The following is a 26,374-nucleotide window of genomic DNA, read 5'->3' as shown; positions in this document are numbered from 1 at the left end:
AATAAGGAGTACTGCACAAATCAGGATGTTAATGATTGTAGAGACAAGGAACAGAATAATAATTGCTGCGTAGAGTACACGTAGTGAATGCAGAATTTTGGCATGTGCATGATTTTCTCTGTGCCTATTTGGTCAGGTGAATACAGGGTTATAAATACAAAATCAAATAGGGGTAATGCAGGAGTAGGTTTGATAATGAATAAAAAAATAGGAGTACGGGTAAGCTGCTACAAACAGCATAGTGAACGCATTATTGTGGACAAGATAGACACGAAGCCCACGCCTACTACAGTAGTACAAGTTTATATGCCAACTAGCTCTGCAGATGACGAAGAAATTGATGAAATGTATGATGAGATAAAAGAAATTATTCAGGTAGTGAAGGGAGACGAAAATTTAGTAGTCATGGGTGACTGGAATTCAAGCGTAGGAAAAGGGAGAGAAGGAAACATAGTAGGTGAATATGGATTGGGGGTAAGAAATGAAAGAGGAAGCCGTCTGGTAGAATTTTGCGCAGACCATAACTTAATCATAGCTAACACTTGGTTTAAGAATCATGAAAGAAGGTTGTATACATGGAAGAACCCTGGAGATACTAAAAGGTATCAGACAGATTACATAATGGTAAGACAGAGATTTAGGAACCAGGTTTTAAATTGTAAGACATTTCCAGGGACAGATGTGGACTCTGACCACAATCTGTTGGTTATGAACTGTAGATTAAAACTGAAGAAAGTGCAAAAAGGTTGGAATTTAAGGAGATGGGACCTGGATAAACTGAAAGAACCAGAGGTTGTACAGAGTTTCAGGGAGAGCATAAGGGAACAATTGATAGGAATTGGGGAAAGAAATACAGTAGAAGAAGAATGGGTAACTTTGAGGGAGGAAATAGTGAAGGCAGCAGAGGATCAAATAGGTAAAAAGACGAGGGCTAGTAGAAACCCTTGGGTAACAGATGAAATATTGAATTTAATTGATGAAAGGAGAAAATATAAAAATGCAGTAAATGAAGCAGGGAAAAAGGAATACAAACGTCTCAAAAATGATATCGACAGGAAGTGCAAAATGGTTAAGCAGGGATGGCTAGAGGACAAATGTAAGGATGTAGAGGCTTATCTCACTAGGGGTAAGATAGATACTGCGTACAGGAAAATTAAAGAGACCTTTGGAGAAAGGAGAACCACTTGCATGAATATCAAGAGCTTTGATGGAAACCCAGTTCTAAGCAAAGAAGGGAAAGCAGAAAGGTGGAAGGAGTATATAGAGGGTCTATACAAGGGCGATGTACTTCAGGACTATATTATGGAAATGGAATAAGATGTAGATGAAGATGAAACGGGAGATACGATACTGCGTGAAGAGTTTGACAGAGCACTGAAAGACCTGAGTCGAAACAAGGCCCCCGGAGTATACAACATTCCATTACAACTACTGACAGCCTTGGGAGAGTCAGTCCTGACAAAACTCTACCATCTGGTGAGCAAGATGTATGAGACAGGCGAAATACCCTCAGACTTCAAGAAGAATATAATAATCCAATCCCAAAGAAAGCAGGTGTTGACAGATGTGAAAATTACCGAACTATCAGTTTAATAAGTCACAGCTGCAAAATACTAACGCGAATTCTTTACAGGCGAATGGAAAAACTGATAGAAGCCGACCTCGGGGAAGATCAATATGGATTCCGTAGAAATGTTGGAACACGTGAGGCAATACTGACCCTACGACTTATCTTAGAAGAAAGATTAAGGAAAGGCAAACCTACGTTTCTAGCATTTGTAGACTTAGAGAAAGCTTTTGGCCATGTTGACTGGAATACTCTCTTTCAAATTCTGAAGGTGGCAGGGGTAAAACACAGGGAGCGTAAGGCTATTTACAATTTGTACAGAAACCAGATGGCAGTTATAAGAGTCGAGGGGTATGAAAGGGAAGCAGTGGTTGGGAAGGGAGTGAGACAGGGTTGTAGCCTCTCCCCAATGTTGTTCAATCTGTATATTGAGCAAGCAATAAAGGAAACAAAAGAAAAGTTCGAAGTAGGTATTAAAATCCATGGAGAAGAAATAAAACTTTGAGGTTCGGTGATGACATTGTAATTCTGTCAGAGACAGCAAAGGACTTGGAAGAGCAGTTGAACGGAATGGACAATGTCTTGAAAGGAGGGTATAAGATGAACATCAACAAAAGCAAAACGAGGAATCTGGAATGTAATCGAATTAAGTCGGGTGATGCTGAGGGAATTAGATTAGGAAATGAGGCACTTAAAGTAGTAAAGGAGTTATGCTATTTGGGGAGCAAAATAACTGATGATGGTCGGAGTAGAGAGGATATAAAATGTAGACTGGCAATGGCAAGGAAAGCTTTTCTGAAGAAGAAAAATTTGTTAACATCGAGTATGGATTTAAGCGTCAGGAAGTCGTTTCTGAAAGTATTTGTATGGAGTGTAGCCATGTATGGAAGTGAAACGTGGACGATAAATAGTTTGGACAAGAAGAGAATAGAAGATTTCGAAATGTGGTGCTACAGAAGAATGCTGAAGATTAGATGGGCAGATCACATAACTAATGAGGAGGTATTGAATAGAATTGGGGAGAAGAGGAGTTTGTGGCACAATTTGACTAGAAGAAGGGATTGTTTGGTAGGACATGTTCTGAGACATCGAGGAATCACCAATTTAGTATTGGAGGGCAGCGTGGAGGGTAAAAATCGTAGAGGAAGACCAAGAGATGAATACACTAAGCAGATTCAGAAGGATGTAGGCTGCAGTAGGTACTGGGAGATGAAGAAGCTTGCACAGGATAGAGTAGCATGGAGAGCTGCATCAAACCAGTCTCAGGACTGAAGGCCACAACAACAACAACAACATATTACAAAACAAACTTGGTTTACATTCAGGAACGGTCCTCCGTCATCATCAAAATTTCGCAGCATACCACGCATATTGCAGCATATCACCGAATGTAGGTGCAGGCAATTGACGATATGCGACTGACTGAATTTGTATGCGAACTGATTTACAAGCTAACTCACTATTCCGTTCGATGATGTACGCACAGGTTCTACACCTACTTGTAAAAATAAACGTCTCAGAACTGTGCCAGCAGTGTATGTCGTGGAGGAAACACTTTAACACTTAACGTTAGCAGATCCGCAGACACGTTAGCCGTACAAACCTGGATTCGTTTGTACTCCCCGCAAACCGAGAAGCAAAACAAAAAGTTCTTTCCTCGCGTACGAATGCGGTTAAAACGGGCTCACGTTGAGTGGGAAAGTACTTCCAAAATTTTGAAGAAGAATCTGATTTTTCAGGGCTAAGATAATGAAGATAATAAATGATTTATTAGGTATTGATAACTGAGTCATATTAAAACTGTTCTTACCATTACGTCGGAATAAATAAGAAAAAGTACCGTCGGCGAGATTCGATACAGAAACCTTACGCTTACGGAAGCTAAGCCAGCCGCGGTGGCCATGCGGTTCTGGCGCTGCAGTCTGGAACCGCGGGACTGCTACGGTCGCAGGTTCGAATCCTGCCTCGGGCATGGGTGTGTGTGATGTGCTTAGGTTAGGTTTAAGTAGTTCTAAGTTCTAGGGGACTTATGACCTAAGATGTTGAGTCCCATAGTGCTCAGAGCCAGCCACGGAAGCTAAGTGTTTACTCGTTCGGGTGCAGATTATTGAGTAATATCAACCATGCAAAGTGAATGAGGACGCCTAAAATTTTCAAACTAAATTTTCTCGAAAACGGTTGAGAGTTGCACCTTCCCGTTCACGTGCTGTGTTGAAGGCCTAGTCGTGCGCTACATACCCTGTCGGAACGAATCAAATCGGTGAGGGAAAGTTCTATGGTTCCCTTGTTAGCAGTTTCGTGAAAGAGAGTGTGAGTTAAAAAAGCCTCGGTTAGGCTGATGGCGCACTAGCCACGGTCGTTAAAGCGCCGCGTTAATTCGACCCTGGCCTGGCGCACCTTTTTATCTGGAAAGCTAGTGCGCCGCTTGTCACGCTGTATTGGCAGGTACGGAAACAAATGTAATACAGGGTGTCCGAAAAGTCTTTCCCTGATTACATAAATTGATAACTCCGGCTAGAAGTAAGATACAAATATGGAACTGGTGTCTAATTGTTTACAAACAAACAAAGTCTTTTTCACACATCAGTAAACTTTCACATGAGCACCCTTGGTAGCACGTAGCTCATCTAGGCAATATTTAATTTCCGTCCACACATTAGCCAACATCGCTGTGGTTATCCGTTGCCGCAGGGTTTCAAGATCCGGTACATGTGTTCGGTAGACCTCCTCCTTGACATAACCCCATAAAAAGAAATCTAATGGGGTTATGTCTAGGAGAGTGTGGAGGCCAAACCGTTGGCCCATCACGATCAATCCATCGCCCAGGAATGGTCATATCGAGATAGGCACAAACGTACAAACCCCAATGAGGCGGTGCACCGTCTTGCTGAAACAAGACATCGGGGTGATACTGAAGCGGCTGAGGAACAGCATACAGTTGCAACATGTCCAGATACACTGCAGATGTGATGGTAACCTCAGGGAAGAAGAATATCCCGGTAATTCGATCGTGCAATAGTGCGCACCAAACATTCACCTTTGGACTGCTTCTGGTGCACTCCATGATCTCGCCAGGGGGTTGTGAATCCTAAATGCGCACATTATGGCGATTCACTACGCCACTGACAAAAAAGGTCACTTCGTCGGGAAAGGCAATTCGTCTGAGATAACCATCATCGTCCTCAATACGTGATAGCATTTCGACCGCAAAATCATATCAACGTGTACTGTCATTGGGCAACAAGGCCTGAACGATGAGGAAGTTTACTGACGTGTGAAAAAAACTTTGATAGTTTGTAAACAATTAGACACCAGTTTCATATTTGTATCTTACTTCTAGCCTGAGTTATCAATTTATGTAATCAGGGAAAGACTTTTCGGACACCCTGTATAATGAAAACTGAAATATGCAGAAGCACGAAATACACTACTATAGCACGAGTGAGCGGGGAGAAATTAGGTTAACTTCCGATGCTGGGAGATGACGTTCCGGCGTGTGTGAATGCCACCATTTGAAATGCATTGTGGAATATTTTGACGTTCCGTTCCGTCCAGTTCTGTTTCCTCAAGTGTGAATCGGCCATAACGCTGACGTCACAACTATACCGCCAGTATACTTCTGAAAACGTCTTCAGAGAGGATTTATTTGTCAGACAGCACATGGGCGCGATGCACTTCGAGCCAGTGAGAGAACTTAACGGGAAGGTGGTGCTGTGGAGGGCCGACCCTTCGCGCTGCATCGTCACTGACCACTACCGCCGCAACTGGACCTGCGTCTCAGACTTCGAGGTGCGCTCCGACGACGTGTGGGTCGTCTCATTCCCCAAGTGTGGTGAGTAATCCATCACTCAATACATTTACAGATCTCGCCATGTGACCAAGCATTTGGTTAGACATAAGTGAAATATGCAGTCGAAGTTCGCTGATGGGTCCACTGCATTGCGCTACGTGTGAAGGAAGACTATCTTCAACCTTCATAACGGCCTTAATTCGCCTGGACCCGGAAGAGACGCCTGGTTTCCAAAGCAGTAACTGCCATGCCATTATCATCAGCCGACGGAACACCCAGGCCAGGCCAACCTACCCATAAAAGCCCAGACGTTCGATGAAGAAGATTAGACTACATTAGATTAGATGTACTTTTCATTCCATAGATCCACAGTGATATAGATACAAGACACGTCATAAAACAAGAATACACAGTACACATGAGGGCTACTTTTTTTTTCAAAGTCCCGTCAATCGTGCAATGGAAACCCCGGTGAACATAAAAAATGTTTTAATTTCAACGTTTAGCTAGATCCAGTTACTTCTCTACATGGCCGCCTCTCCGATGTAGACATTTGTCGCCTCGTGGTACCAACCTTACAATAACCTCTTCGTAGAAGGCAAGTGCCTGTGCTTTCGGACAGTTCTCTACTCTGAAACTACCTGGCAAATTAAAACTGTGTGCCGGAGCGAGACTCGAACTCGGGACCTTCGCCTTTCGCGGGCAAGTGCTCTACCAACTGAGCTACCCAAGCACGACTCACGCCCCGTCCTCACAGCTTTAATTCCGCCAGTATCTCGTCTCCTACCTTCGCAAAGGCAAAGGTCACGAGTTCGAGTCTCGGTCCGGTGCACAGTTTTAATCGGCCAGGAAGTTTCATATCAGCGCACACTCCGCTGTAGAGCGAAAATTTCATTCTAGTTCTCTACTCGGTTCGCCAGCTTGCTGTCTGTGTCAAAATGCTGTCCTCATAGCCAGCGGTTCATGTGGGCAAAGAGATTAAAATCGGAAAGAACCAAGACTGGGTTCAATGGTGGGTGACCAAACACCTCTCTTCGAAGCAGGAGCGTTATTGTTGTTGCTGCAGTGTGCAACAGAAGGTTGTCACAAAGAAGGACAACGCCTGTGTTTTCTGAATCACCCTATCGAATCGCCTCATCCACTTGCTAAATTTGGTCACTGATCGGCATTCGATTTCTTCCCTCAGTGCCTGCACCATGAATATCTGTACGCCCTGCTAAAAAGTTCTGCATTGGTGCCGCACTTTGCTGTCAAAAATGGTTCAAATGGCTCTGAGCACTATGGGACTTGAACATCTGAGGTCATCAGTCCCCTAGAACTTAGAACTACTTAAACCTAACTAACCTAACGGCATCACACACATTCAATCCCGAGGCAGGATTCGAACCTGCGACTGTAGCGGTCGCCCGGTTCCAGACTGAAGCGCCTAGAACCGCTCGGCCAAACCGGCCGGCACTTTGCTGTCACCCACGACAGTTATGTTCTGTGGCTGCATGGAAATCAGGAGGAAACCCTCATCACGGAGAAATCGAAGACATCACGCATTTCACATTGGCGAGAGACACTATATTCTTCTATGGATCTTTACGTGTTCATTATGCGCTCAGAACTGGAAAGTGCGATATGACGCGATCGACGGACATACCAGAGACACTGCGCAACACGTATGCGCAAAGGTTTATCGGGTTTGGATGAAAAGGAGACATATGCTAACGTAGCTTCCATAGATTCCAGCTCAGATGGTCCTCATAGAAATGTAATATCAAAAAAATCTTAAACATATTTTCATTTGAAAGATAATAAAAAACTAACAATAAACTTGATGGCTGCATTCATGTCATTCAATAATGTCGTATAGAATAATATTCTGACGTAACTCATTTCCAAAGAAGAAAGTCTTCGTTACTCAGAAACCTGCAGTAAGATTAATTTGCGGTGCTCACCAATGAACATCGTATAGCTATCCGCTTAAGGAGTTGGGTATTTGACTACTGCTCCACATTATACTTATTACCACCGCGCTGAGAGCCGGCCGAAGTGGCCGTGCGGTTAAAGGCGCTGCAGTCTGGAACCGCGAGACCGCTACGGTCGCAGGTTCGAATCCTGCCTGGGGCATGGATGTTTGTGACGTCCTTAGGTTCGTTATGTTTAAGTAGTTCTAAGTTCTAGGGGACTAATGACCTCAGCAGTTGAGTCCCATAGTGCTCAGAGCCATTTGAACCGCGCTGAGTTGCCGCGCGGTGTCAGGCGCCTTGCCACGATTCATGCGGCTCCACCCGTTGGAGGTTCGAGTTCTCCCTCGGGCATGGATGTGTGTGTGTGTGTGTGTGTGTGTGTGTGTGTGTGTGTGTGTGTTGTCCGTAGCGTAAGCTAGTTTAAGTTTAGATTAACTAGTGAGTAAGCCTAGGGACTGATGACCTCAACAGTTTGGTCCCATAGGAAACTGCTACCAGTATACTTGTTACCTCATGAAGTTTGCTGTAAATAATCAAGAGCAGTTCAAAAGAAGAAGTGGCGTGCAGAATTACAATACGTGTAGGAAAAAGGTTGTTTTCATTTCAGAAAGGGGTGCATAATGCTGCAACAACAGTTTTTGATCACTAACTCAGTGATTTAAAATATCTGATAGGAAGAAAAGTAAAATTTCAAAACAAACTGAAAAAGTTTGTTTTGACAACTCCTTTTATTTCGTAGAAGAATCTCTATTATTATTGTGTGTGAAAGGTAGTGGATAGGGATATCGTGCAAATGACTGATGGAACAGACAACTAAGTATGCCATGCTTTCCTTTGTAAACACTACCACCTGCATCTCTTTTATGTATGTTCATGATGACCAAATAATCTGAAAACCGATTTGTGGTTAAACAAATACTACTTGCAGAATACCAGGAAAGCTTTTTATATTAAAATATTTATGCGAACACTTATACCGCCGGCCGGAGTGGCCGTGCGGTTATAGGCGCTACAGTCTGGAACCGCGTGACCGCTACGGTCGCAGGATCGAATCCTGCCTCGGGCATGGATGTGTGTGATGTCCTTAGGTTAGTTAGGTTTAAGTAGTTCTAAGTTCTAAGGGATTGATGACCACAGTAATTAAGTCCCATAGTGCTCAGAGCCATTTTTTGAACACTTATACCCTTTGTATATTTAGCACGACGAAACAAGCCGCTGGTGCTCTCATTTCCAACAGATGAACTTGTTGCGCTGTGACATTTAACGACCGCAATGAGAGCGCGTCGGGGCTGGAGCGCAGTGCGGCGCGCCACAGAGGAGGCGGCGGCTCGCTTTGACGTGGTCCGCGCGGCTTCGGTAAGTGGGTCGGCGTGTGCAGCGACGGCGCGGCGTCGCCACCCGGCCGCTGGCGACGACAGACGCTCGTCACGCGCGCGTACAAGGAAGTCTCTGTGAGGCGGCCTCGTTACCAGCGATTTTCATTAAGGCCAAGGGAGCTAGTCGCAACAGCGGCGGCTAGCGAAAAGCCTAAGGCATTCTTCCTCTACATCTACATCTCTATCCATATTTCGCAAACCACCGCAATGTGCATGGCAGAGGATACGTCCTATCGTACCAGTTAAATGGATCAAATGCCTCTAAGCACTGTGGGACTTAACAACTGAGGCCATCAGTCCCTAGACTTAGAAATACTTAAACCTAACTATCCTAAGGACATCACACACAACCATGCCCGAGCCAGGATTCGAACCTGCGACCGTAACATGTACCAGTTATTAGTGCTGCTTCCTGTTCACGTATGGAGCACGGGAAGAATAACTGAATGAATGATTCAGTGTTTGCTGTAATTATTCAGTTCTTGTCCTAACAATCCGTAAGTCAGCGATACGTAGGGCGTTGTAGTACACTATGTGATCAAACGTTGGTTGAAAATGAGTTACAAATTCGTGGCGCCCTCCATGGTAATGCTTGAATTCAGTATGGTGTTGGTCCACCATTAGCTTTGATGACATCTTCCACTCTCGCAGGCATCCGTTCAATCAGGTGATGGAAGGTTTCTTGGGGAATGGCAGCTCATTCTTCACGGAGTGCTGCACTGAGGACAGGTATCGATGTCGGTCAGGCAGGCCTGGCACAAAGTCGGATTTCCAAAACATCCAGAAGGTCTTCTATAGGATCCAGGTCAGGATTCTGTGCAGGCCAGTCCGTTACATGGATGTTATTATCGTGTAACCACTCCGCCACATTCGGTGCATTATGAACAGGTGCTCGATCGTGTTGAAAGATGCAATTACCGTAGCCGAATTGCTCTTCAACAGTTGGAAGCAAGAAGGTACTTAAAAAATCAATGAAGACCTGTGCTGTGATAGATCCACGCAAAACAACAAGGGTTGCAAGCCCCCTCCACGAAAACCAGACCTCACTACAACACCTACTCCTCCGAATTTTACTGTTGGCAGTACACACGCTGGCAGACGACGTTCACCGGGCATTCGCCACACCCACACCCTGCCATCGGATCGCCACACTGTGTGCCGTGATCCGTCACTCCACACAACGTTTTTCTACTGTTCAATCGTCCGTTGTTTACTCTCCTTACACCAAACGAGGCGTCGTTTGGCTCATGAGCAGCCGCTTGACTATGAAATCCAAGTTTTCTCACCTTCCACCTAACTGTCATAGTACTTGCAGAGGATGCTAGTGCAGTTTGGAATTCCTGTGTGATGATTTGCCTATTACACGACCGCTACGGTCACAGGTTCGAATCCTGCCTCGGGCATGGATGTTTGTGATGTCCTTAGGTTAGTTAGGTTTAAGTAGTTCTAAGTTCTACGGGACTGATGAGCTTCGATGTTAAGTCCCATAGTGCTCAGAGCCATTTTTCAACCGTCGGGTGTCTCTGTCAGTTAACAGACGAGGTCGGTCAGTACACTTTTGTACTGTACGTGTCCTTTCACGTGGATCTAGGGATGTTTAGGAGTGTGGAAATCTCGCGTAAGGCCGTAAGAAACAAGTCACACCTAATCACCTGACCACGTTCGAAGTCCGTGAATTCCGCGGAGCGCCCCATTCTGCTCTCTCACGATGTATGATGACTACTGAGGTCGCTGATATGGAGTACCTGGCAGTAGGTGGCAGCACTATGCATCTAATACGAAAAACGTATATTTTTCGGGTGTCCGGATACTTTTGATCATATAACGTACATTCGAAGAGTCATCATCTAAAGTCGATTTTTGGAGCTTTCTTAGTAGTCTTTCTTGCGATTCTTTACGTCTATCTTCAAGAGTCTTCCAGTTTAGCTTTCGATCACCTCTGTGACACTCGCCCTCAGGTCAAAGAAATGTGTCACCATTCGTACTGCCCTTCAGTGTATACGTTCAGTATCCTGTGTTAGTCCTATTTGGAATAGGTCCCACACACTTGAGCAATATTCTGGAACCGATCGCATGAGTGATCTGTAAGCAATCTCGTTTGTAGATTGATGGCATTTCCTGAGTATTCTACCAATAAATTGACGACTACCACCTGCCTTACTACCAACTGAACCTATCCCAGTTATCTAACCAGAAACCTGTAGTTTAACGTGAAATCCAAACCAGGTGTCGTTTCTGGCGACTTTTCACATCGTCGGCAGGTGAAGGCTAGGTTAAAACCAAGACCGAAAAATCCGTGTTCCGAGTGAAATTCTGTTCCATGACCTATTCGTTTTCAAACACGCGCTTTATGACTCCACTACCACCTTCACCCCCACCCCCAGCCCCACCTTAAACATAGGATATACCTGTTAATGACAGAATTATGGCAGCAATTTTAATAATTATATGAAATATAGAAAATCAAAATTTTGTTACACCTGGAAGCAGTCTCATAGACAACAGCAACTGGATATGTGGATCATGGACTATAAACCATGAACCATAAACTGGGTTAGTTGGTTAGTAATATACACTGCTGGCAAAAAATTTCAGCACCCTCAACGACAAGGTCATATTATTGATAAGAGATGGGACAGGTAGTTCGTCATTTTCGGATATATGATAACAATTTCAGACAAGATCAGACATACAAAAATGGTTCTGAGCACTATGGGACTTAACTTCTGAGGTCATCAGTCGCCTAGAACTTAGAACTAATTAAACCTAACTAACCTAAGGACAGCACACACACCCATGCCCGAGGCAGATTCGAACCTGCGACTGTAGCGGTCGCGCGTTTCCAGACTGAAGCGCCTAGAAGCGCTCGGCCACACCCATGAGACATACATGTTACAGTAAAGGGTGCCCAAACGTGAGCATCAATAAACAATGTACCCCACCCACACTGCCTCATTAGCGGCAATGTAGGCATATTCTGACACGCAAACGATCATAAAGGTGCCGAATGGCATCCTGAGATAGACTGTCCCAAGCATCTTGCACGTTTTATTCAATTCGTCAATGAATCCTCTATGCCTTAGAGAACGAGTGAATTCCTGCTTCATCATTTCCCATACGTATTCAATTGGCGACAGATCTGGTGATCTTGCTGGGCACGGCAGCTGTTGTTCATCACGAAGAGAACGTTGCGTCGCTGCAGCCATATGTGGACGTGCATTGTCCTGATGAAAAAGCACATCGCCATCCTGCCATAGAACCGGCAGTAGCACGGACGTAACGGCAATGTAGAGGATACTGGTTGATCCACCTTGCAGAAACACCAAACGTGACTGCGAGTCGAAACTGATGTCCTCCCACACCATGATGCCTGCGGTGGTGGGGCCTGTCTATCATGGCAAATGCACGCTGGAATAGGCAGCTCACCATGTGTACCTCATACATGGTTACGTCCGTACTCGCATGCAGACAGAACTTACTCTCATCACTGAAGCCGACAGAGTGCCTTTCCACTCTCTAGTAAACTCTTTCACGACTCTAGAGTAGCCACACTTGACAGAGTCACGGTGTCCAGAGGTACACGTGATATTAATCGTGCTGGAAGCAGACGGCTCCCAATAGTTCATGATGGCGCAACAGGCGCCCGGGTTTCGTCGATGGATGATGTTCAGTCGGCCACTACTGCTCACACAATGTCTTTATCTTGGCGTGCGCCTACTACGCGGAAGTCTAACAACTGGTTTCCATGTGTGTGGATTTCCACAAACAACTGTAGAAAGCAAAGATACATCACAGTTACGGTGTGTCCAATATGTTTAGCAATTCGTTGATATGTCCGTCCAGATTCCCATAGGTCCGCAATGAAGCCCCATTCAAATGGCTGAAGGTGTTCAACAGGAGTACGTACTCGTCAGTGGGGCATGGTTGTATCCTTAAATAAATGTTACAAACAATCCGGAATGAGATTTTCACTCTGCAGCGGAGTGTGCGCTGATATGAAACTTCCTGGCAGATTAAAACTGTGTGCCGCACCGAGACTCGAACTCGGGACCTTTGCCTTTCGCGGGCAAGTGCTCTACCATCGGAGCTACCCAAACACGACTCACGCCCCGTCCTCACAGCTTTAGCTCTACTAGTACCACGTCTCCTACCTTCCAAACTTCACAGAAGCTCTCCTGCGAACCTTGCAGAACTAGCACTCCTGGAAGAAAGGATATTGTGAAGACATGGCTTAGCCACAGCCTGGGGTATGTTTCCAGACTGAGGTTTTCACTCTGCAGCGGAGTGTTCGCTGATATGAAACTTCCTGGCAGGTAAAAACTGTGTGCCAACGGAGACTCGAACTCGGGACCTATGCCTTTCACTGTCCAGACGGATAAATTCATCGTACATCTCTCATTGACTTCTGCGTTTGTTTTAAGCAGTGCTACTTGTCTGTTAGCACTGACGACTCTACGCAAACGCCACTGCTCTCTGTCGTTAAGTGAAGGCCGTCGGCCACTGCGTTATCCATGGTGAGATATAATGTCGGCCCACTCTTGAGATTGTGCATCTCGGAGTATTAAATTCCATAACGATTTCCAAAATGGAAAGCCGCATGAATCTAGTTCCAGCTATAATTCCGCGTTGAAAGTCTGTTAATTTCCGTCCTGCAGCCATAATCACGTCAGAAAGCGTCTCACACGAATGACATGAGTACAAATGACAGCTCCACCAGCCAATGCACTGCACGTTTATACCTCGAGTACGCGATACTACCGCCATCTACAGAGTGGTCCATTGATAGTGACCGGGCCAAATATCTCACGAAATAAGCATCAAACGAAAAAACTACAAAGAGCGAAACTTGTCTAGCTTGAAGGGGGAAACCAGGTGGCGCTATGGTTGGCACGCTAGATGGCGCTGCCATAGGTCAAACGGATATCAGCTGCATTTTTTAAAATAGGAACCCCAATTTTTATTACATATTCGTGTAGTACGTCAAGAAATATGATTGTTTTAGTTGGACCACTTTTTTCGCTTTGTGATAGATGGCACTGTAATAGTCACAAACGTATAAGTACGTGGTAACACGTAACATGCCGCCAGTACGGACGATATTTGCTTCGTGATACATTACCCGCGTTAAAATGGACCTTTTACCAACTGCGGAAAAGGTCGATATCGTGTTGATGTATGGCTATTGTGATCAAAATGTCCAACGGGCATGTGCTATGTATGCTGCTCGGTGTCCTGGACGACATCATCCAAATGTCCGGACCGTTCGCCGGATAGTTAGGTTATTTAAGGAAACCGGAAGTGTTCAGCCACATGTGAAACGTCAACCAGGACCTAGAACAAATGATGATGGCCAAGTAGGTGTTTCAGCTGCTGTCGCGGCTAATCCGCACATCAGTAACAGACAAACTGCGTGAGAATCGGGAATCTCAAAAGCGTCGGTGTTGAGAATGCTACATCGATTGCACCCGTACCATATTTCTATGCACCAGGAATTGCATGGCTACGACTTTGAACGTCGTGTACAGTTCTGCCACTGGGCACATGAAAAATTACGGGACGATGACAGATTTTTTGCACGCATTCTATTTAGCGACGAAGCGTCTTTCACCAACAGCGGTAACGTAAACCGGCGTAATATGCACTATTGGACAACGGAAAATCCACGATGGCTGCGACAAATGGAACATCAGCGACCTTGACGGGTGCAGCATTATGGGCGGAACGATATTTGCCTCCCATTTTATCGATGGCAATCTAAATGGTGCAATGTATGCTGATTTCCTACATAATATTCTACCGATGTTACTACAAGATGTTTCATTGCATGACGGAATGGCGATGTACTTCCAACATGATGGATGTCCGGCACATAGCTCGCGTGCGGTTGAAGCGGTATTGAATAGCAATTTTCATGACAAGTGGATTGGTCGTCGAAGCACCATACCGTGGCCCGCACGTTCACCGGATCTGACGTCCCCGGATTTCTTTCTGTGGGGAAAGTTGAAGGATATTTGCTATCGTGATCCACCGACAATGCCTGACAACACGCGTCAGCACATTGTCAATGCATGTGCGAACATTACGGAAGGCGAACTACTCGCTGTTGAGAGGAATGTCGTTAAACGTATTGCCCAATGCATTGAGGTTGACGGACATCATTTTGAGCTTTTATTGCATTAATGTGGTATTTACAGGTAATCACACTGTAACAGCATGCGTTCTCAGCAATGATAAGTTGACAAAGGTATATGTATCACAATAGAACAACCGAAATAAAATGTTCAAACGTCCCTAGGTTCTGTATTTTAATTTAAAAACCTACCTGTTACCAACTGTTCGTCTAAAATTGTGATCCATATGTTTGTGACTATTACAGTGCCATCTATTACAAAGCGAAAAAAAGGGACCAACTAAAACAATCATATTTCTTTACGTACTACACGAATATGTAATAAAAATGGGGGTTCCTATTTAAAAAAAACGCAGTTGATATCCGTTTGACCTATGGCAGCGCCATCTAGCGGGCCAACCATAGCGCCATCTGGTCTCCCCCTTGAAGGTAGACAAGTTTCGTTCTTTGTAGTTTTTTCGTTTGCCGCTTATTTCGTGAGATATTTGGCCCGGTCACGATCAATGGACCACCCTGTATATGTGTGCATATCGCTATCCCATGACTTTTATCACCTCAGTGTATATTAATTAGACTAAATCGATCACCTGCTCCCAGTTAAAGGTTGCCTATATGATTGCTTCCACAGACAATAAAAAGTGCAATCTTAAGTAAAAAGTTTAATACAATAAGTTAAGTATTAAAGCTAGAAATTGTGTATGTTCTTGAGGCAGCATGGCGCGCAAAATACCAGCACTATATTCATCTAGTGTTTGGGAATGAGGGTGTCTAGTGACTTACAACAAATTTTAGACATAGTTTCAAGGTTTTGTCGGAACTTTTTCTACCTCACACTTAGCGACTTCCAACAACTTTTGAACATAATTTGAAGCTGTTTTACGTGTGGGCGTTCGATTCTGTTTAGAATCGTGAGGAGGCAGGGAGAGGGCGACTTACTGGTGTAGTACTATTGAGGCTATGAAACTTTAGCTCTTGTATACTAACTTCTGTCTACAGTTCTTGAGAAGGAGTGTAAATTAAATTTGCTGTATGGTTGGATGCCGGAAGTGAAGATTAAATTATCATAGCACTAAACAATGTAGAGACATGCTGTGGTCGATCAAAGGCAGCATGAATACACTATACCCATTGAGAACTTACATGGTTTTGCTGTGAGTACAGATTAATCCATATCGCAGATATGTGGCAACCTATCAATTCACGGCCAAAAGAGGACGAGAGTTACTTACAGTTCACACAACCTACTGAATCAGCAGTGTCAAAATACTAAAATGAATGCAGCAGACTACATATAGTTTGAAGCTGGTGTGCTTACCAGGTAGCCACTTACCATCAGATGGAAGAGGCGAGATGCGACTTTCATGATGAAGCTACCCACCTCCAACGTGGATCGTGAGGATGGCAACAGGCTTCCATCGCCTTGGCTATCAGCTTAAAGATAGAGTGTACTCATGAGCCTCCCCCATCGCGACAGGCTGCAAACCCCTCCGCGGAACCTCAAGAACACAGTAACCCACCCTGACTACCATTGTAAACAGAAGGAGCAGCTACACGTCACGGAGGAGATTTCCATTAGAGCAACAGCCGGGTTTCCCTGCTCTTCACTGTGTATCTTAACATGCCTGGGAAAGTATCCAGAAAACAGTCAGTGTAGTGAATACATAGATGAGGAAGTGCAATTGGCTATATTCTAGGTCCACTCACTTGGCTCATAAGCTGCACTGTGACTTGCACTATATCAGTGTAACAAACAAAAGTTATTTTTGTGTACTATTCATCTCCTTGTCAAGGGTTTACAGTGGAGTTTTGTACACAAGTGCAGAGATATTCAACAAGGTTCCATCTAACAAAAATCAAGAAACTGGTAACCTATAACAACAGAAAAGAAAATTGAAAATGTCTCATTAACCACTACTTCATTCAGTAAGATTTTATATCCTACCGACATTGTATTATTCATCAAAATCTTTTTAATTCAGTTTGCTAAGTATCATTCAGACCAGCGGTGCACAAAGCCATCAGTTCCATAAAACTTGAGTTTTACGAAATGCGTAAAAAACACCTTGGGAAGATAAAAAAATACCAGCTGGCGATGTTTACGTATGTAAGGCCTGTACTGTTTCAGGTTTGCATCTGTGAATAGCATTCTCAATCGAGCAACCATTCTGGAATCCGAACTGTGGCGTGCTAAATAAATTGTTTCCACTTAAGTTCGAGACTACGCTGGAGTACATAACTATTTCGAAGATTTTGGAAAAATATCAGTAAGGAAGTCGGAAGGTAACTGTTTATGTGTGTCTCATCACCTTTCTTATGAAGATTTTTAACACTCGCATATTTTAACCTGTCTGGACAATTCCCTGTACCAGTGATGCACTGTTGAATCACTAAGGCCATTACATATTATGTTGGCATAACTTTTCAAAATTGTGTTTGATATTCCATCAACATCACAAGAGGTTTTGTTTTTTAGAATTTTGTAGTTCTTTTTATTTCGGCTTCTTCGATTGATTAAAGTTTTATGGAATGACATGTTTAATACGTTCTCTTGCTTCTTCTACTGAACCATTTAATCTTATTCACTATATGATCAAAAGTATCCGGACACCCCCAAAAACATATGTTTTCCATATTAGGTGCGTATTGCTGCCATCTACCGCCAGATACTCCATATCAGCGACCTCAGTAATCATTAAACCTCGTGAGCGAGCAGAATGGGGCTCTTCGCGGAACTCACGGTCTTGGAACGTGGGTAGGTGACTGGGTGTCACTTTTGTCATACGTCTGTACGCGAGATTTCCACACTCCTAAACATCCGTAGGTCCACTGTTTCCGATGTGATAGTGAAGTGGAAAAGTGAAGGGACACGTACAGAACAAAAGCGTACAGGCCGACCTCGTCTGTTGACTGACAGAGACCGCGACAGATGAAGAGGGTCGTAATGTGTAATAGGCAGACATGTATCCAGACCATCACACAGGAATTAAAAAGTGCATCAGGATCCACTGCAAGTACTATGACATTTAGATGAGAGGTGAGAAAACTTGGATTTCATGGTCGAGCGGCTGCTCATAAGCCAAACGACGCCTCGCTTGGTGTAAGGAGAGTAAACAACGGACAATTGAACAGTAGAAAAACGTTGTGTGAAGTGACGAATCACGGTACACAGTGTGGCGATCCGATGTCAGGATGTGGGTATGGCGAATGCCCGGTGAACGTCGTCTGCCAGCGTGTGTACTGCCAACAGTAAAATTCGGAGGAGTAGGTGTTGTAGTGAGGTCTTGTTTTTCGTGGAGGGGGCTTGCACCCCTTGTTGTTCTGCGTGGCTCTATCACAGCACAGGGCTACATTGATGTTTTAAGCACCTTCTTGCTTCCAACTGTTGAAGAGCAATACGGGGTTGACGACTGGATCTTCCAACACGATCGAGCACATGTTCATAATGTACGGCCTGTGGCGGAGTGGTTGTACGACAATAACATCCGTGTAACGGACTGGCCTGCACACAGTCCTGACCTGAATCCTACAGAACACCTTTCGGATGTTTTGGAACACCGACTTCGTGCCAGACCTCACCAATCGACACCAATACCTGTCCTCAGTGCACCACTCCGTGAAGAATGAGCTGCCATTCCCCAAGAAACCTTCCAGCACCTGATTGAACGTGTGCCATCGACAGTGGATGTTGTCATCAAGGCTAAGGGTGGGCTAACACCATACTGAATTCCGGCATTACAGATGGAGGGGGTCCATGAACTTTTAAATCATTTTCAGCCAGGTGTCCGAATAGTTTTGATTACATAGTGTATATACCTTGACTCATTCCATAGCCCTGAAGGTTCTTCTTCCTGATGGAATATGCAAAATACCACGAATGAATGAATGAATAAGTAGTGCTTTCTTCATTCACGAATGTGGGCCATTAAAACTCCATCTTAATTTACAATCAGTTAAGAACATTAGCGCCTATCCTCTCACTCTCGGCGTCGAATCTTATGAATATTTTTGTTTACAGGAATATCCTTCAGGAATTATTAGGGCAGGCGTGGAGGCTGTGTATTAAAGTTGCATTGCCCCAGTTGTGTTACACACCTTGTAGAAAGACCTTTGAAATACTGCAGGAAGTTTCAGTTCATAATTTTACAAAATTCAAGAAGAATTTTGTGGCTTCAGGGTGCAAAACCTCGGAAATTTCGAGTCTAGTCGTCTATTCTGGCCATGGAGCAAAGCAGTTGAGTACGTTCTTCTCATCTAAAGTGGCATAAGGAGAACCATATCTGGGCTCACCGGCACACCCGACATAAGACTATCGTACTACGCGAATACTCCAACCGCAAATGTTTCATCCACTTCCTTCCTCATTTTTAGAGATTAACAAGCTATAAACCAAAATTAAGCCACATTTTCACGTTAGCTAGAAGGAATTCGATTCTATATGTGTCTCGAATACAGCAGGACGACTGTCGGCGCATACCCCACTACTGACTGGCGACTTACCGGAGATAAATTAATAATCAGTAGCTTCCTAACGACTGCAGGCCGCAGTTACTTTTATGCGCAAACATTTTTCTGTTTGTTCCTGTTCTAGGTAAGGAACAGCTCCTGTAGCTTTCTCCGCTAGCCACACGAATTTTTGGTACCATCTGCACATTAAAATTTCCCTGTTTGCTGGTAAACATGGAGCGACATTCGTACAAATTTCTAAGTATCTGCTGCTGCAACTGAACCGATTGGTAAATGTTGTTACAGGAACGACATGGACACAAGAAATGGTGTGGCTTCTTGGGCACGACTGCGATTTCGAGACGGCGAAGAAGATCAACCTGGATGACAGATTTCCTCAAATTCAGTAAGTACGTTGTAAGACATCCACTTATAAATCACGTCTCCACAGCGGACACATAATATACCCATTAATTCTTTCTGCAACGGATGCCATATGCAATATATGAACTGCTGTATTTGGACATCTTACACTACAGTGTTAGCTTCTTATTAAGACAAAACCATGAGGGGTGAACTTGTGAAGCCAGTACACAAGAATCCTACCAGTTACTGCTTGGTGCCTGTTACGTAACTCAGCAACCTGGACGCATGAGCAAATACAAGAACAGATGGTTTGATTGGAATGAGGCTAAATTACAGGTTAAACTACCATGGAAATAACAAACACTCGCTGTAGAGCACTGTATATATTCTGTAGCGCATGCTTTACATGCGTTCATACAAGATTAAAATTATGATCTGGTACCATCCTGTAACTTTAAAATACTTTGATACCTAGTTAGTTAGTTTCAAGTTACATAGATATCTCGCACGACAAATCGTAATGATGTGGAATGAGTCATTTTAAATTCGCATCACAAATTATTTGGTATATTCACCTACATACTGATAATTGACATGAAAGAAGACAGGCAGACGTGATTAATTCCTAAGCACCATGTTTTATATATTACAGTAATAGAAATTCTTCTATGGCATAGAGTGCGTGGAAAAAGGAGAAACTTTTTCAGTTTATTCTCAAATTTTACTTTTTTATCTCTCAGACATTTTATATCACTGGGTAAGTGATAAAAATTTTGAGTGCAGCACTGTGCACCCATTTTTGTGCTAAAGATACCCATAATGTGGTGTGATGAATGTCGTTTTTTCTTCTAGTGTTGTAATTATACGCATCATTGTTCCTTTTAAACTGTGATGGATTATTAACAACAAATTTCATGAAGGAATAAATATACTGTGAAACAGCAGTTAAAGTACCCAACATTTTAGTCAGATGCATACAACATGATCGTGGGTGACACCACATATTATATTTACAGTACGATTTTGAGCAATGAATATTTTCTTTCGTAAAGATGAATTATCCCAGAGCACATTCCATACGACGTCACTGGATGAAAATATGCAAAGTATGTCAACTTACTGATTTGTCGCTCCCTGAGTTTTGCAATGATTCAAAGTGAAAATGTGACTGAACTAAGTTGTTTTAGGATTTATAGTGGACCTAATATTGAGCCTTGGGGATCATCATATATGATTTCTCCCCATTCAAAACAATGTCCCCAGGCTACATTCTCTGAATTACTAATTACAGCTTTCTGCATCCTTTTGGTGAGATATCATGGATTGGTTGATTATATCATCAATTCCAAAAAACTTCAGTTTTTGTAGGAGAATATTGTGATTCACTCAGTCAAATGCCCTAAATAGAGCGCAGATAGTACCAGCCCAGAGTTATGATGTCATTTAATGCTTGTAAAATTTGAAGAGTGAACATGCGAATGACATTCTCAGTTGAGCAACAGTCCTGAAAACCACACTGTGATAAACTGTGGATATTATTGTTGCTCAAGTGAGACAGTGTTCTAAGATATGTCATCTTCTCAGAATTTTGGAAAATGGTGTCAGTAATGAAACAGGTTGATAGTTATTGACATCTCTCCCATCGTCTTTCTTAAAGAGATGTTTAACAACAGCATATTTCAGTTTATCTGGAGAAACACCTTGAGTTAGTGATGCATTTCATGTTTCAGGTAAGACAAGAACACATCTTTAGTACAGTAGTGGAAACACTCTCAAATCCAGATGAACTCTTATTTTTCAGAGAATATGTATTTTTCTTAATTTCAGAAGAAGAATTTGATGTTTTATTTATATGACAGAATTTTATGAGCGTTGTTTTTTTTCGACATCCTGCTATGTTTTACTTTTGGTCTATTTGTCCCTTTGCTTTCTGCTACATTTAAGAAATGATCATTAAATATACTTGCTACTTGTGTCTGACCGTTTATAGCCCTTCCATTCAGTTTAATAGTGATTTTATCTCATTCTGCGGCTGGATGTCCTGTCTCTCATTTCACTACATTCCACTTAAGTCTGCTGTTGGAATTACTGATTTTTGAAATAATGTGTATGTTCCTTAATTTTTTAATAATGTTTAATTATGATTTTGAGTAGATTTTACTATGGGCTACTACAGTAGGATTTCTGCTCATTCTTGCCAACAGATGAATTTACGTTTTCCTTTCACAAGATAATTTAATGCTTCCTATTTCCCATGGTTTCTTACATGGCTGCTTAATGTCTTTCCTGATTAGCTTGAGCAGAAAGTTGTTTTTCAATGACAATATAAATTGGTCATGGATTAATTAAATTTTATTCCAATATTCGATTTATTATGAATTTCATTCCAGGTCATCTCTTGTAAACAATTCTTAGTAACATTTGTTTTGAGTAATTAATTATTCTAACTGACTTCCACTGTGGAGTATCAGTACTGGAAGGTACTATGTCATCTATCCTAACTAACTGCACACCATAATCAGAGAGAGCATTTGTTACTGGGTATATGGTTATTTCCTTGCTGTGAGCTTCATAAAGAAAACATTATCAATTAGGTTCCTACCACCTTTATCCAACCATGGTGGAAAGTTATTTACTGGGATCAAATAGTAGGTTCCAAATATGGTTTCCAGATCATTTTCCCTATCACAAAACTTTAGAAAATTTGTATTAAGTGTCCAAAGACTCTTAAATGCTAGCCATTATCCGACAGATAGCATGGTAAGGGATCCAGACTCTCACAAGTTTTTCAAAATTTCCCAGTGGGGATCTATGAATAGTTACAACTAAAAGTGAATTGTTTTCTGCATCAATTCTCAAGCACACATTTTTATGTGCCGATCACAACAAAATCTACTATCCCAGTTTTTTTGAACTTGTGTTCTATCTTAATATGTGTAAAAAATTCTCCTTTTTCCTTATTAGTTCACATCAGTAAGGTGCTTACATGTCACTTACCTAATCCTGTGGTTATCTGGTGCTCAGAAAGGCACAGGATGCTTATCTTTTTGGAACTCTCTAAATTCTCCAAACAGACAAGAAATTCTTCTATCTTATTACTCAATCCTCTTATAACATAATACTAATACATTTATGTCCTTATTCCTGGATCAGACTAAATATAGTTTCCGAACATAGTGTGCTGCACAATGAAATGTACAACACTAAAGTAAATTTATAACATAAACATCAACTATTAGAACACAAAGGTTTGCATTTACGTGGTAAATGACATGTAGAACCTAAAGCGTCGGTTCTTGATTACAAAAGGAAGCACACCTGACATTTGTCGATTACAGTACCATCTACCACAAATGGAAAACAATGCTTTGAGTAAACTGTACGTATATTTTGGTGTAGAATCTAAATGTGCAATAAAAATGGGGTTCTCATTTCAAAATACAAAGCTGACCCCATCCACGCAGGAGGGTTGATTAGGAGGTGGTCATCTGGCCAGTTGTAGCACGGATGTCCTCTTTAATAATATCAACTTTTCACTTAGATCATTTTTTCGTATGATGTGTGGTTCTCGAGATATCTAGTTAAAACAATAACCCGGTATACGGGGTGATCCAGCTGTCCCTATCGATAGCTTTTATGTAACCTGCAGGACCTTCAAAAACAGCATGTGAGATTTTCATATTTTCTCGCTCGCTGTGCCTAAACTATTAGTTCTACAAAAAATTAAACATGAACTTTAGGTAGGATTTTTAACGTAGTTAAAATACTGGTATACGTTTTCGCTATAGGCCATAGTTTTCGAACTATTCAAGAAAACGCAGAGAAGTGACTTTCAAACGAGTTTTCTTGGATAATTCGAAAACCATGGCAAAAGCGATAACGTATCCCTGTACAGAATGTAACTCTTAAATTTCCTACGAAAAGGTCCTGCCCATTTTTTCTGCAGAACTTATAACTTGCACATAGCGAGCGAGAGAATATGAATATGTGTGGTTTTTGACGGTGTTGTGGGTTGCGTAAGACCCATCGGCAGGGGCAGCTGAATCACCCTGTATATAAGATGCCACCGAATCTCTCTTTTTCAGAGATGATTCTCCTGTTACTGTCAATGTGCATTTTACATTTTAAAATCTATTTAAGATTTTGCTACCCAAAGTTTAAAACTCTTCTTCTTTCCGTGTCTCATATGTTAGTGTAATAGGCTTTACATCACATGATTTACTTTTAATTACACTTAATATACCTTTGCTTATGTTCATCTTATAATCTCTTTTCAAGGTACTATCCATTCCATTCAACTGGCCTTCCAAGTCCTTCGCCGTCCATGAGAGAATTAGAAAGTTAGCGGCAAAGATCTTGAGTTTTTGTTTACTCCCCCTGAACTTTATTTTGCCTTCCAAATTTCTTCTAAATTTCGTTCACTGCTTGCTTAATGTGTTGAACAACCTCAAGGATAGAGTACACCTTTGTCACTTGTTGATCAACTCCTTCCATGTGCTTCATCTCTTATAGCTGTAGTGTGTTTTTTGTAAATGTAATAGATGATCTTCCGGTGTATTTTATCGTGGTGTATTTTATTCCTACTACCCACAGAATTGCAAATATTATGTACCAGGCAATTTTATTAAAAGCATCCTCTAAATCTGGATGCTACAAACTTAGATCTACCCTTCTACAGTATCTCTTTTGAGATAAATCATAGGATCAGCATTTGCCTCACGTGTTTTCACATTTCTTCAAAACGCAAACTGTCGCTCCTCAGATTTTGTCGGTGAGATGGTGAAAGTCTCTGTACTTCGAATTCACTTTGCTCTCCTCGCTACATGTAAGAAAGATTACTCACACGCTTTCTTTTTGTATTTTTCATTCAGCTACGAGGTAGTTAATTTAAGAAACTATCGTTCACAGCAGTATTGTGTACGTGTGTGTGCAGGAATATGACCATCGGCGGCGATGTGGCAGATGGTGAGCTGCAATCAGTCCAGAAGGCAGCAAATCTGACTCCACCGCGCTATATCAAGAGCCACCTGCCCAAGGAGCTGCTTCCCACCCAGGTCTGGACCAAGAAACCAAAGGTGAGCCCTTATCAGACATCACTCTGTTTACAGTATACTTGAAACAACCAGCTGCTCAGTTGAAATTGTTTGATCTGTCTATCCTGTCTATCCTGTGGCGCCAAAGATGTGAGTAATTGATTCTTTACTTTTTATTTATATCTCCTTAAAAATGGGGCTTAAAACACCAAATAAACGTTCAGTTACGAAAATGATGTCTTGAGATGGCTCTTTTGGTCTCACAATACGAGTGCTACTGTAGTTCCTCGGCACGTGGGCATGCATTTGATTGTGTATATTGTATTCCTCTCTTAGAAAAACGCAAGTTTTATGGCGTTGATGGCTTTATAAACAAATGATTAAATCGTACTTAATAAATCGAATGCAAATAGTAGTGCTTAATTAATCAAACATTTTTGGAAGGAGAGAGATTTTCATTGGCTGGGACAAATCATGTAGGGAGTCCCACAGAGTTCAGTATTGGACCCACTTTTATTCGGTATACAAAGTGTCCCAGCGAAAATGCTCAGGATTCAGGGATATGACAGGCCCACTCCTTTGTAGTAAAAATTTTCGTATAGACCCATGTCCTGTTCCGAATGGCTTATGTGACAAGACATATTTAATACACACTGACGGTCAGAAAAAACAGAACACCTTGAACGACTATAGATAGGACGTTCATATTCACAGGACGTGTATATTACTGTGTTCTACAGAAATGACTAGCATTTAAACCATATCGGTCCGCGGGTTCAGGGTCAACACCGACGTAGCGGCGCAACATCGCATACCAGGAATATGTACCTGCGGCTCTCTTTGTCGCTATAAACCGATTTCAGCAGACGAGCAGGCGGCATCGCAGACGTATGCGTGAACCGTACAGTCAAATCAGTGAGTTTGGAAGAGGGCGCATTATGCGCATGAGAGAATGTGATGTATCCATCCGGGTAATTGCTGATAGTGTGGGACAAAGTGTTTCGGCAGTGAAGAATGATTTACAGAAGGCCGTAGAACACGGCGAAATGGCTCAAGTCGCACCACCCAGACCACCCTCCGAGAAGATCGACAACTCATCCGAACGGGACTGCAGGACAGATCTGCGTCCGTCTGGGTTCTAGTGAAACAGTGTGCACGTCCTGCACATTCCGAGGTGACAGTCCGTCGCAGTTTATTATGGTATAGGTTACGTGCGCGCCGTCCACTTCTCCACCTACCTTTGACGAATGTGGAGAAACATGCTAGATGGCAATAGTGTATGGAACGACATCACTGGGTACTGGAATGGCATCAGATAGTGTTTTCGGACGAATACAGATTCTGTTTGTTTAAAATGATGGCCGCGTTTTTGTTTGCCACAGACATGGGGAGCGGCATCACATTTACTGCATTCACACAAGACATACAGCGCAAAATCGAGGCCTTACGGTCTGCGGTGCTATTGGGTACAGTCACAAATCATAGTTGGTGCAGATCCAGGGCACTGTGACCAGTGTGACCTACGTGAATGACAACCTGATACCCTTTCTGTACAACATCCCAGACGCCGTTTTCCAGCTGCATGAAAAAGTGAATTCTTCGTATCACAGAATGTTAGCACAGACGAACTTTGGAAATAGGTGAATGCAGCATGGATGGCTTTACCACAGGACATCATTTCCGCCTTATACGTGTCGATGCAATCATTCTTTGA

General features: G+C 42.8%; 1 protein-coding gene across 1 annotated transcript in view; it reads left to right on the top strand.

Annotated features, from left to right (window-relative positions):
- The window catches only part of LOC124803286 (luciferin sulfotransferase-like), a 75,639-nt gene that overhangs the window by 10,056 nt on the left and 39,209 nt on the right, over positions 1-26,374 (top strand). The window contains exons 2-4 of the mRNA XM_047264468.1: positions 5,221-5,399; positions 19,568-19,667; positions 24,561-24,702. Coding sequence (XP_047120424.1) covers positions 5,228-5,399; positions 19,568-19,667; positions 24,561-24,702 — 414 coding nt within the window. The 5' untranslated portion in view covers positions 5,221-5,227. The remainder of the gene's footprint in view (positions 1-5,220; positions 5,400-19,567; positions 19,668-24,560; positions 24,703-26,374) is intronic.

The sequence above is a fragment of the Schistocerca piceifrons genome, chromosome 6 (genome assembly GCF_021461385.2).
Source record: "Schistocerca piceifrons isolate TAMUIC-IGC-003096 chromosome 6, iqSchPice1.1, whole genome shotgun sequence".
In the NCBI taxonomy this organism is placed as follows: Eukaryota; Metazoa; Arthropoda; class Insecta; order Orthoptera; family Acrididae; genus Schistocerca; species Schistocerca piceifrons.
Note: the sequence above shows the minus strand (reverse complement) of the source record. Positions and strands in the feature narration are given on the sequence as shown.